The 13154-nt window shown below is 36.5% G+C and overlaps 1 protein-coding gene across 4 annotated transcripts in view; it reads left to right on the plus strand.

Moving 5' to 3' along the window:
- Positions 1-12647, plus strand: part of PCGF3 (polycomb group ring finger 3) — a 55429-nt gene extending 42782 nt beyond the window's left edge. For all 4 annotated transcript variants that reach the window (XM_031054266.2, XM_031054265.2, XM_031054262.2 and 1 more), the window contains 6 exons: positions 761-816; positions 1725-1835; positions 2303-2391; positions 3642-3779; positions 5749-5829; positions 7234-12647. In XM_031054266.2, the coding sequence (XP_030910126.1) occupies positions 761-816; positions 1725-1835; positions 2303-2391; positions 3642-3779; positions 5749-5829; positions 7234-7281 (523 nt within the window). In that variant the 3' untranslated portion in view covers positions 7282-12647. The remainder of the gene's footprint in view (positions 1-760; positions 817-1724; positions 1836-2302; positions 2392-3641; positions 3780-5748; positions 5830-7233) is intronic.
- Positions 12648-13154: the final 507 nt, after the last annotated feature.

Genomic DNA, 13154 nt, shown 5'->3' on the forward strand with positions numbered 1-13154 from the left:
CTCACCTCTGACCTAATAGTGATAGCTGATTGTCCTGGTTTTGGCTGGTATAGAGGTAATTTTCTTCCTAGTAGTTGGTGCAGTGCTGTGCTTTGGCTTCAGTCCGAGAAATTACCTATTTTAGACTAAACCAGAGTTTTGTCCAGGTGAGCTGGTAATTAAAACCAGGCCTGTTGCTCTAGTTTCAGTAGGATTATTACCTTTGTTTAATTTGAGCCACACAACAAGCTTCTGAGCTATGTAGTGTTGCTCACAATTAAAATGTTGAGTTTTAAGGGAAAGTAAGATTTTTATTGTTGTGGTCTTTTTCTGTGAACTCTTGTGGTTTTGGAGAAGCTTTATAAATATAGCTAAGTTATCTAGAAATGTGAGAGATGAGTCTGTAGGGTAAGAAACAGAATGTTCTGGATTCTTTTGTGATAAAAATGAGTTTACTGCAAATCTGTCAAAGAATTTTGAGGGTGCTAGTGTCATACTTACTTTATATAGGCAAGTATGTAATTTTCATCATCTTCCCCATGTCCAAGACTATTCTTTCTCAAACTTCAATTGGGTTTCTGTCTTAGTCTGCACTTTTTCAAAATTTGTTTCGTGTTGCTGTTCTCTCTTGTTTGACATAAATACTGACTTGAGAATATTAATTCTTGTAGGTGAATTTAGAGATTTTACATCAATTTAGTACTAGAACTTTTTTTTTAAGAGAAATGTTTTGAATCAAGATGATTGGCTTAAACTTTTGATTTTGTTCTTTTCTTGCTAGTCATGACAGAACAATGCAAGATATTGTTTACAAACTTGTACCAGGCCTCCAAGAAGGTGAGTTGTGATCTGACCTTCTTTAGAAGTCATTTTGCACATACTTCTTTAACACTTAAATTTTCAGGTGATGAAAATGATGAGGGGGAGCACTGATGCAAAATCTGTTCCTTATTTGTGTAATTTTTGGTGATTATTTTCATACCTATGCTAGCAGCAGTTGGGGGTGGTGGGATGAAAGACAGGGTATTTGTTCTAAAAGTAATATTAGATAAAGCAGAATAATAATAGTTTAGCTTTTGAATGTTGGCACTCTGTAGCTGTCATTTGTTCTTGTTAAACTGTGTACTTAAACCTGTTGTGCCAATTTTCTAGGGTTCTCAGAGATAGAGTGTAATGCAGAACAGCTTTTAGTTTCAGTTTCTGCTACTGTGTAAATCCTTTTTAGCAGGTAATTTTCAGTTCATGTTTTTGAATTCCTTTTTGAGACTGATCTATTCAACTAAATAAGTCCTTTTAGTACCTGCTCAGTACTTTTTGTCTTAATGTATGTTGCCACTTTCATTAAAATGCAGTGTTTTAAGTCACTTTAGCTGCAAACCCAAAACATTCTCAAAGAATAGAACATTGAAAAAATTTTCTCACATACTGAAAATTTTAACTACAAATAAAAATGGAGAAAGAAAGGTTTGGCTGTGAGAAGGCTTCATAATAAGGTATAGTATTTTAAATACTCTCATGCTAATAGGAACACTATAATAGTAGCTATACAGATGATTTTGTAGTATTCTAACTCCAAAAAATGAAGTGTGACATAAGAAATAGCAGGGGTAGAAGAACAGTAAATCCTGACAACAGCGCTACTTGTTGGGAGGCCTGTTTCACTTAAGAGGAAGGGATTTGGAATAACTTCATAAATATTGCATTAGAACTTTATTACAGGGATTAATATTTACAATTTTAAACAGCGGAAATGAAAAAGCAAAGGGAGTTTTATCACAAACTGGGCATGGAAGTTCCAGGGGACATCAAAGGAGAGACATGTTCTACAAAACAGCACCTAGATGCCCATCGAAATGGTAAATGGTCCTTAATTTATTCTTTCTTGCATGGGTGACAGCTAGTAAACTGATGAATAGAATTGTTGGAGGTAATGTGCCTAGTTGGTTTATTACAGTTACAGTTGGTGTATAACACAGAAGAGTACAGTGAGTGTAGGATTGTTGCTTTGTCCCTTATTCGTCTGCAGAATCTTTCTTTTCACCTAGTTGTAGCTTATGAGTGGAGTAAGGAGATTTCCATAATAGTGCCTACATGGAGACTTTGTGAAACTGTCCAGCTTCTGGGCTGAACTGAAGGTTGCGTATTGTATGTATGTATTTCTCTCTTTCGTGCCGTTGGCAGCTAGCATTACCTAAGCAGACAAGCGTGATTTGGGAAGAGCAAAGCTTATTGTATCTTGCAGTCCTGAACTGTGCTGTTTAGTCATACCAGCATTACAAGCTGCTGTTGAGTGTTATCACATATATCTGGTTTCTTATATAAGGTGAAACAAAACCAGATGAAAATTCAAACAAAGAAACTTCAGAGGAAAAACAGGAAGAAGATAATGACTACCACCGAAGTGACGAACAGGTGAGCTCATCAGAGCATGTTTTAGTTTTATTGTGTAGTTTAGCTTTAGTGCTTTGGTAGGCAAACAGAGAAGAAAAACTGTTTTAGGCTACTTTTTCTGTCACCTGATGCAAACAAGATACAATGTTGCCCAGTGCTTTTATGCGAGCATGAGTTCCAACTCTGTTTTGTCAGGAATGGAGAATAGATTAAAGACATTTGCATTAGCATTTGATAGTTCTGACTGCTTGTTCACAGGTTTCCAAAGTCTTTATTTACTTTCAAAATAAATTCAGGTTATTTGGCCCACCTTGTGAAGGAGTATATCCCAGTTTGCTTGTGATGCATTCAGCTGAATGTGTATTAAAAATTATGAATAAAACCTTTTGCACTTTCACTAACTTACAGTTTATTTTGTTTTAAACTTCTGATACAAGACAGTGTTATAACTGTACCATAAAAATAGTAAGAAAGCTGGTAAGTTCATCACTGGGTTGTAAATACAAAGCATGTTTGAAAGTTAAATCTCCTTTTCGAATAAACAAGCATTCCCTTTTAATCTTTCCTGTTAATGTGTGCACAAGGTAAATTAAACTTGGATGTTTTCTTTTAAATTGCAGCATAAGAGAACTTTGAAAGCTCTTGTCCCTAGTACTAAATCCTCTCAGTGGATAAAGTAAACCATCACAAAGAGTTTAAACTAAGTAGTGAATAGCTGGATGAGAAAAGAGGTGAGAACTGAAGCATAGAAATCAGAGACACCTTTTGGAGGGATAACCTTTAGAATTTTGAAAATTTCTCATATCATTTGTATCCGTTCTTTTTAAACTTTAAGTTCTCTTTTAAACATCTGTTAAAATTCTGTTTTAAACTGAATTCAGCAATTGCATTAAAAGCAAGAAGTCATGTTAGATGCAGTCATTAAAAATAGGCAGTGGTATTTTTACTGCTTATCTTACTCTAGCTTTTGATATAGAGTCCCCTTGAGCTATTTGCAGCCAGTGAATTTGTACTGGCGCAGTTTTGTTCCAACATCAAAAATTCTTTCTTGAACTTTTTTGTCTAGATCTGTTTTGGTTGCAGTTTGGTTCTATCACTAAACTGACCAGATGTTAGAAGATGTTGTGGGGTTTTTTAAATGGGCATTTCAGTTTAAGAAATACTAGTATCGTACTTTTTCACTTTGTTGTCTTAATGAAAACTGCATATGGAATACATAGAGGGGACTGCAGAAAATTGTTCAAGCCAACCCCATTTGCTTTTTCCTGAAGGTAAGCATCTGCTTGGAATGCAATAGCAGCAAATTGCGTGGACTGAAACGAAAATGGATTCGTTGCTCAGCACAAGCAACCGTCTTGCATCTAAAGAAGTTCATTGCCAAAAAACTAAACCTTTCTTCTTTCAATGAGGTAATATTTTCATTTTTTAAAGTTATTTTCCAGATATAAAAGCTTTGTGAAAAGTGCGGGGTTGTTCTTTTAGTCTGATTCTGTTTTCACAAAAGAGAAGTATACACTATTTCTTTAATTATATGTTATATATCTGTTTTCTTATCCTTTTTTGAAGCTATAGAGCTCTTAGTTTGTTCTGCACCTTTTCATGTCTATATATAAATAGTTGAGCTAAAAGGCTTGGCTCTGTGTTTCCATGTGTGTTGAAATGGACTCCGGCAAGGTCCTTTGTTTGACACCATGTGGTTGGGTGTACCCTAGCCCTTCAGAGATTACACACACAGTGCAGGGGACAGGCAGTATTAAACGCTTGCACTGCTGGAGCTCAGATTAAGAGAAAGCACCACAGGTATTTGTTCATGCTTTCAGTGAAGCTCAGCCTGAAGTTTGTGCTTACCATGACTATAGAGGGTTATCAGGTACCTACTTTTCCATTCCTCTGCAGGGAATACTTGGAATCACGGAAACAATTTACGGTGAAAACTACAGAAAGAAAGGCAATTCTTTGCACTTTTAGTTCAGATTCAAAATTACCGGCAGTGAAACATATGAATGCAGCCTCTGTTTACCACTTTGCTGGGTCTTGGTCACAGACTTTAGCCATCTCAAGTGACTCTGAGCTCCCACCCCCACATTATGTCACTGATCCACTGAATTTCAGTAAGATTTTTCAGTCAGATCGTCTGCTTTCAAGTCTATTATTAACACCTTTCTGCTTGAGCTTCTCCAGCAGTCAGTTTGCATCTGTATCACTCTTCCTTCTAGCTTCTGTGCGCTTCAAACCAACACACTCTTATGGTCAGAGTATGTCCTCAAGCTTTCTGCTAGCCTTCTTGAACAGGACCGTATTTCCTGTTGTCCTCAGCTGGCTTGGAAGTGGTTGACTGCTGGCTGTAGCACAGCATCAACATAGCTACCATCACTGTTCAGAAGGGATTATTTTTGTGTTTGTTTAAGCTCCCCATTTCACCGTGTCAGTCTGTGATATAACAACTTCCCTGGCTTTTATTAAAGGAAAAGGTTCCAGAACTACTGCTTATTCCTTTGCAGTCCCTCCCTACCTTCTTAAAGAGTACATAAATTGTGGTGTAATCAGTGTACAATTACCAGGTAACAGGTACATAGTAGAAGGATCTAAGCTTGTGGGCATATGAACTATTGCAGATTTGAGCTATTGCCAATTAGACGAGCCATATATGTGAACTGCGTGCCCAGTAAGGTCTTCTTGTGTTGTGTGGTAAAGCGGTATTGATATAAGTCACCTTGGTGGAGCTTAGTGTTTTCATGCATGTTCCCTGCTTTAGTGCATGTTCAACTCATTAGGACTCATATGATCCTCATGTTTTTGTGTTTATATCCTCACTTCTTCTAATATCAAGAGCTTTCAGCACTGAGATAGAAAAATGAAAAAATAGGTATTGAGTATCTGCAAAGGACCCATAAATATAGTGTATAAGGGAGGTGGCAGATAGGTTTGTTTTTTTTTTTTTTTAATGCATCCTTGTAGCAGAAAGCCACCTGGCTGAGGTCAGGTAGACAATTTTCATCATATGTTAAGTAACAGAGCTGTCTTTGAGATCTGTGAATTCTGTTTCTTTGATTATTTATGGGGCCTTTTTAAAAGCATGTGAAGCTTTAAGGAAAGGGCATTAGTATTGTTTGGGAAGCTAAACCAGTTAAGTCAGTCAAGTCCAGTCCATGCAATATTTCGTAGGTAGGCACAAACATGGTTTTTTGGCACTCTGTGATAAGAAAAGACATGCTTTTTCTCTCCTGATACTCTTTTTGTCTACAGAGAAGGTGCAAGATGACCACTTCCAGTGTCTTCAAAGAAAAATAAATCTTGACAAACATTTGTAGTATTATCTGAAATATGTTGCCCCATGTACATGTCCTAGTGCATTAACTGTTGCCTTTGTTTTGTCAGCTGGACATATTATGCAATGAAGAGATTCTTGGCAAGGACCACACGCTCAAGTTTGTAGTTGTTACTAGATGGAGATTTAAGGTATGACACAGTGGTTCCTAGTAAATCATGAAGTGGACAAATAAAATGTCTCTAAAACAGGCATCACTTGGAACTATTTTGGAGTAACTGCAGACTTGATCAAAAGATTCTTCAATAAGGATTTATACAGCATCCCTGAACACCAAGTATCGATTTTTTGTTTCCAAGAAAATGAAGGAGAGAGGAATTAAGCATTAATTGCAAGGGAAAAGGGAACACTGCCTCAACTGTCAGAATTGTTATCAAGTCTGGCAAAGGAAGTGGAAGCCATAAGAAAGTATTTCTATCTATTTTAGGTAAAACTGGTTTTAATCCACATAGGTGAGGAAATCAGTTGTGATGCAGAAAAGGCATCAAATTTCAGCATGGTTCTCTTCTGTATCTCAAGGAATCTTTTTCTTCTAAAGCAGAGGCAGTAACTGCAGTGCTTGTCTGCCTTAGTTAAGGAAACTTCTAGTAGCATGTAGTGGGCATAAACAAGGCTGGTTAAAAATGTACATCTTTGACTTGCTAAATGTGGTTTCTTTAAACAACTTCCTTCAGACTGAATAGTAAACAGTGGAGCATTCATTCTGAGTATAAGCTATCACATTAATAATTACAGCTCAAGTAAAATGAGTGTAAGAATAAATTGCAAAATAGAACACTTAGGAGGCAAGTCACACCTATACAGTCAGTGTATGTGTATTTGGGGATGTTTGAACTAAGAGGTAGTATTCATAAAGGACAAGCGACGCAGTCAAAGTTTATGGTGTACACTGAGGTAGAACTACTTGATGGCTTTCAGTGCATTTCTAGAAGAGGTGCAGGTGGGAGCAGGGAATTGTTTTTTTGTCTTGGCTTAGAAGAATCAAATTGTGCATCTCTGCAAGTCTGCTATTTGCCTTGATTATGGAAATCTACACAACTGTGCATCGGTTGCCTTCTCAAGCGAAAGAGCTGGGGGATGTAAAATGTAACTGGAGGGTGGGAGGTCTAGAACAGACAAGAGGAAGCAGTTCTTTACATGAGACACAGAGCTCCTTCATGCAGGATGTTGTGGATGGTAGAAGTTTTTCCTATTCGTAAAAAAGCAGTGAATACACTCACAGAAGAGGAATCACGTGAGAGCTGTGTGATGTGAAGTACCATGTGCTCTTACACTGCTTTCTAGACATCTGCGTTTCTCTCTTAATGGGAATGGGGTTTTGTGAGTTCAACGGATCAGTTCCTGAGACAAAAAAGTAAAAGGATTCACCTCTTGTTTGACCTTCACTGATGAGATTGCATCTTGTCTTTGAATTTTTGACAGGGCAGATAGCTACTCTGATCATTCATTTAAACTTTATGAAACATAAGTTTTGCCTACTGAACAGGTTATTTCTGATTTTGTTTCTGAACTTATCTGATATTTCTGTCTTGCAGAAAGCACCATTACTGCTACACTACAGACCCAAAATGGACTTGCTGTAAGAGAACTTTATTGTCCTTCTGGACAGAGTTTTTTGCAGAGACTATCATCTGGCACCTTCTTAGTGCATCACTAATCACATGACACAAACCAGCTGAATAAATTTAGAAGACTGTAGGGCTTTCATAGTGGACTGTCCTGAATATTTCTTCTAGGGATATACTACCAAGAATTCTAAACAGAAAATATTTATACTTTTTTTTGTACAAAAGAAGTAAGTCGCAACTCAACAAGACACTACCAGCACTAAGTTTACAGATACTGAAAGCACTTCACAGTTCTATGTAGCTCGGCCTGATTTGTCTCTTACAATTACACAGAAATACGTTAGAATGTTGTGGAGTGATTTAAAAATGTTGCTTTTGACACCAAGTTGCATTTAGTTACTTTTCACATTCTGAATCTTTAAAAACTATATTTTTGCAAAGTGTTATTGTCTTATATAGTATGCCTGATTGCATTGGCTTTATTCAAGTTATTCTGTAGACCATTGAAAATACCTAATGATATGGTGATAATTTATTATGCTGCATTGAAAACTTCTAAAAATCTGGGAAACCAGTAGGTTTGTCATTTTTCCCAGTTACTGCTCTCCCTTGCTTTGTGTTTTAGTAAAGTTTCGATACTCCCTGATGCATGTTGATTTGGTAAGATTAATAGAAATTATTGCAGTTGATTTTAATGTGCCCTGATATTTTGCTGTGGCATAAATTGCACCACATAATGACGAATACTCAAAAGAGCTTGATTTGTGAACTTTGAAAAACCAACCCAAAACATTTCTTATGAGTTGTGGCTTGCAGAAATTGGTTTTTAATTTAGAGAGAATTTGCTCTCACTAGCTATTGAAGCACTGTCTCTTGGGCTACTTTGGGGTGATATTACAGTTTTCATTTCATTTGTTAAGAATTCCTCTGATCATTATGAGCAGGTTTATGTTTCCTTTACCTGTTTTCTTGTGAAACCATAGTATTTTCTTCAGCACAATTCCTAACTGTTGGGGGATGGTCAGACAAGATTATGTTAGCACCTTCTGGCCTTAACTGGTAATTTTGTTTGCATCAGCACTAATGGATGCAAGATAATACACATGCATGCATGTATGCATACATCTGTACACACATTTAACTATATATGTTATAGAATGCACCCTCAATAGCATTTAGCAGGGTTCACAGCACTTTTTGCAAGGCTTTTTGAGATAGTTAGCTTTTCAGAAAAAGTGGCTGAAAGTGATTTCTGCAAGCTGCATACATTATGATACAGCATATATAGTAGGATAAGAGTGTTTCTCTGGCATAAGTGTCAAGTCACTGAGAACAGGCTATGCCATGTTATTGACAGCTGGAAATCATTAACTTTCTAATTTTTGGAAGAGTTTTCCAGTGAGCTGAAAATGCTTGTTGCTATTCCTATTATTAAAGCCTGTATTTTTTTTCTTTTTTTTTTTAAATATAAATTGTCTTTGGATAAGGAAACAAGTTTGTCTCTAACTGTCCTGCTTCCTCTAGCTGTATTTCTTCCCCTCTTCTGCTAGAAAGTGTCACTTGCTACTTGATAACAGGAATTTGATACTGCAAAATATTTATCCAAGCATTTTAAATCCTCTTTCTCTTCGTGAGTTTTCCAAGCACCACATTCTTCAGCATGAGAGACTTTGGAGTCCATGTCTTTGGAGTCTTCAGCCCTCTGCTGGTGCAGAACGGATGTTCCAACTTGTGTTTATGTTTGAAAACAGGGTTCCTCATTTTTAATTACAGTCACAGATGTCAACGGGAAGGAAATCAAAAAGTGTGTGAACAGAGAATGAAAGGGATTTTACTGAACTGTGGAAATCGAAGAGAGAACTACACAAAGGCCAAAAAGTGCTGCTGTCCTTGCAGATGAGGATATGGGATAGCTGCATTTGAATTTGAGTTATGCAGAATTCTACAGCTGGGTTTGGCTGGGTTGGGAAGGCAGGTGGGGAGTGGTGTACATCCATATGAGCAATGGAATCCAACTTCGCTATGGTTTTGTCTTACTGTTTGTGAACTCAAATATATGTATTTTGGATATTTTTTTTCTTCCTGTCTTTAACTGTACTGGAACTGGCAGAAAAGAACAAATGAGATAATGAGTCTACCATTTTTTCTAATCTTTTCATGAAACAGTGAATGCAGGTGGTATGGATGTGTACACAAACTGACATATTAGGCCTTTTGGAGGTGTTTCCGTGGTTGTTAACTGTCCTGCTGTAAATAAGGACTTTCTTTAGCCACTGAGGCACTGAGAATATAAACAGGGCTGTAAGTGTCCTCCCTCTGTGCACCCCGAGTATACAGACGCTGTCTGTACCTGATGTAGACATATAATTAGAGCATTCTGTTTAACTGACTTAATCAGGATTCATATATACATAAAAGCAAATATATATGTGTGAGATCTGCCTATCTCAGAGTGTGTGTACTGCAGAAACTTTGTACAATGATATTGATGCAGTGCTTTTGAAGCACACTGGGATTTTAGTACTTTTCTGTACTTCATGTGTGCAGCTGAGAAATCAGTTACAAACGTGTATATTCACAAGTCTTTCAAATCTATGTCTTGCTGTAACAATCTACAGTATAGAACGTATATTTGTAAGTTTATAACCACCTTCAGAATCACTTGAATTTTTATGGTGCTATGAATATATTTAAAACTGCTTATACCTGTATTGATACATACATTTAAGCCAGTATTCATAGAATCATAGAATGGTTTGGGTTGGAAGGGATCTTAAAGATAATCCAGTTCCAACCCCTCTACCTGCACCTGTTGGTTTTTTTTTTTTTTTTACTCATAATTGTGTGTTACTACTTTTGCAATGTGCTTAATCTGATAAAACCTCACCAGTAAAAAGAAGAAAAATAAAAATGACAAATAAAAAGCCACCCAGTTATTTTTTTAAATCACATGTCACAATTTATTTGCTACAGAAACTGTGACTGTGTCTGGACTATGTGTTCATTTCCTTTAGCCTTACTAAAAGACTACAGTGCAATTAAATGGAGGTCAGAGGGAGGTGTCCTAGGGTCAGAGCCTTTTTTCACTTCTGTGAAGCCTAAGAGACAATTAGTTTAGATCAAGATTATATTAGGTAAAACAAATCTGATACTTTTCAGAGTTAAGACTCAGCATAGATATCTCTTTGTTCTCGTGAGATCAAGTTAGTTTATTTTGGCTTTCATGAAGATGCCATTACGGTGATGTAGTTATCACAATTGCTTCTGCTGGTAAATAATTGCAGTAAAGAAGTATCTTGTTGCATTATCCTCAGCAGCAATGAGACTGATAAATCACCCAGGCTCAGAGTCTCATTAAATATAGTTTCATTAAAAATAGATAAGTCAGACAGAATATATAGTATTGAATTTAAATAAGATTGGGGGTTTTAAATTTTAACTTTATAAAATTATTTATTCTATTTTAAGCCTTCTGTCTTATTTTACCATCCAAGTATTTTTCTTTCAGTGGTCCAGCTTTATTTACGGGCATATAAAATGAAATTGTAAGATGTTTTTACAAGCTTCTTCATTTTACATTGAGTTTGAATAGCTTTTGTTTGGTTTTGTTCTGTATGGATAAAAAGCATTATTTATGCTTTTGTGCAATAGGTTTGAAACATGCATTTATTAGACATATGTTTAAATTGTAAATGTAGCATCTACTTACCGCTAAATTTAAAAGGAATGTAGATGGCTTTTCTGAGTTGTCAAATGGGGTCTTTTGTTTGGAGCTATGATTTTGGGGGGCTGTTTCTTGATTTGTAGTTTTGAGTTTGTTTGCTTTTTTTTTTGTTTGTTTGTTTTAATTTTCAGAGTGAAGTGTGGGGTTTAAATTTGTGTAAGTACAAGAACTGTCTGTCAGCAATATTTTAAAATAAATGATCTTGCAAGAAACCTTAATGTGAATTGTGGAAGCAATCAGCAAGACTTGCAGCCTATCTGAAGATGCTTTGTGCCATTGTTATGTCTGGTATGTTTGTGTACCATCAAACCTAGGAATATTTGTTTTTATTGGTTGTGCAATAGTATACACAACACTCACCTCTGGGGATATTGGATGATAAGAAATATCAGACCACAGTTATAATGGTGCTATTTTTTCCCAATAGGCTATGAGCCTTTAAAAGCTTATCTGGCTCTTATTGTCTTTATAACATAGTCGTAGGAGATTGATAGAGTTTTTTTTTTCTACTGGATGATTAATAAAACTGTACAACTAGCCTGTTTTACAGCATTCAGCATCTTACCATTGAGCTAAAGATAATAGGAAAAAGCCAACCTGTCTGTACATCAGCAAGATAAATCTTACTAAGTACTTAAAATATATTTTGTGCAGAAACCTTGACTGTACAGAGAAATCAAGTTTCTGTATTTCCTCAGGTAATCAGTTTGGATGTTTCAATGGAAATGTTGATGCCACCTACACTTCAGTTAGTCTACCTAAAGTTGGTAGCAGGGCAAAAGGTTGTCCTACACACTAGAATCCCTCCATAAGCTATAATTAACTGTAACTAAGTTTTTGAGATCTGTTGTTGAAGTAAGAAGTTGCAATGGGAAAAACACTAAGAAATGTGGAACTGAGCTTCAATCTGTGCTTTAATCAAGACTTCCCAGTGGTACAGATGCTTTCTAGGAACTTGCGTCTTGTTGCAAGTCAACAGTAATGTTTTACTATGGAGTTGCAGTTTCATCTGTAGACAGATTAAAGCTCTGGTCCTACTATTTGACCCGTGCTTGATCATCCTTAGGGCTTCTTGGAAATCTTTTGAAGCCACAATGACTTGAGAAGACCATAGTGGTAGGATAGGAATTAAACATCCAGTTCTATGGAAACTTATATTGCCAACTTTATGAATAGCTTCAACAGTTCCACAGAAAGCAGTGGGGTCATTCATGTGAAGGAAGGATTTTTGAGTACTGATGTTCTGCATTTTTTTTTTTAATTTGAAACTAAAGCATTGGTTTAGTGGAATCTTACATTCAAGTGATTTACCTGGACAAAAGGAGAGGTTGTTCTTTCCTCCTGCAACAAGATTTTATGGTTAAGGGACAATAAGCCAGTGCAACCACTAAGCCTTTATCCTCATATGTGGCATAATAAAGATTCTGGAATTGTCACAGTGTAAAACCATATTTTTGGCTTAGCTTCATTTGAAAGTTTACAATTTTTTATGCCTTGTGTTGCTGTGTAATTTTTGTACTATTGGTGGCTAGCTTTGTCTGAATAGCCGTTGGGGATTACTGCTTAATGTCTGATTTTATGATAGTGAAGCTTGTATCCAGTGTTTTGCCAATTAATATTATATGCTTGTTAATAAAAGCAGAGAAACTAACTGAAATACTGTGAGGCTGGAAGTTATTGTCCCATTTTTTCCCCAAGAACATAAGGAACCTAGCTATCATAATACCATAGTGTTGAACAAAGCGTGACTGAAACAATGGCGGTGAGCTGTTGCATTGTTATGATTGGCCTTCTACTCAAGACACAAGCATGCCCAAAGCATTACTCCACTTCATGGAATGGCCATATGTGACAAGTGTGTGGCACGTAACTGCTGGTGAGGAAATGAAATGGCTTCAGCTACAAAAAGGAGCACACAGCTGCCCTGATGTCTTTATGTATGTATGGATAGAAAGGTAGTTACCCAACCTGTATGTGTTACTTTCAATATTAAGCTTACCTGGCGATGTTGATGCACAGGGGCTAATTGCAGCATAACGGAACACATTCACTGAGATACGTGACAAATAGAAAAGCATATCCACACACATTCCAGTTTTATTTAATTTTAGTTTGATGTGCTGCTAGGGGAAAAAGGTCTCTTATTTAGAGAAGGCTTTGATTA

This window comes from Melopsittacus undulatus, chromosome Z (assembly GCF_012275295.1).
Source record: "Melopsittacus undulatus isolate bMelUnd1 chromosome Z, bMelUnd1.mat.Z, whole genome shotgun sequence".
Taxonomy (NCBI): Eukaryota; Metazoa; Chordata; class Aves; order Psittaciformes; family Psittaculidae; genus Melopsittacus; species Melopsittacus undulatus.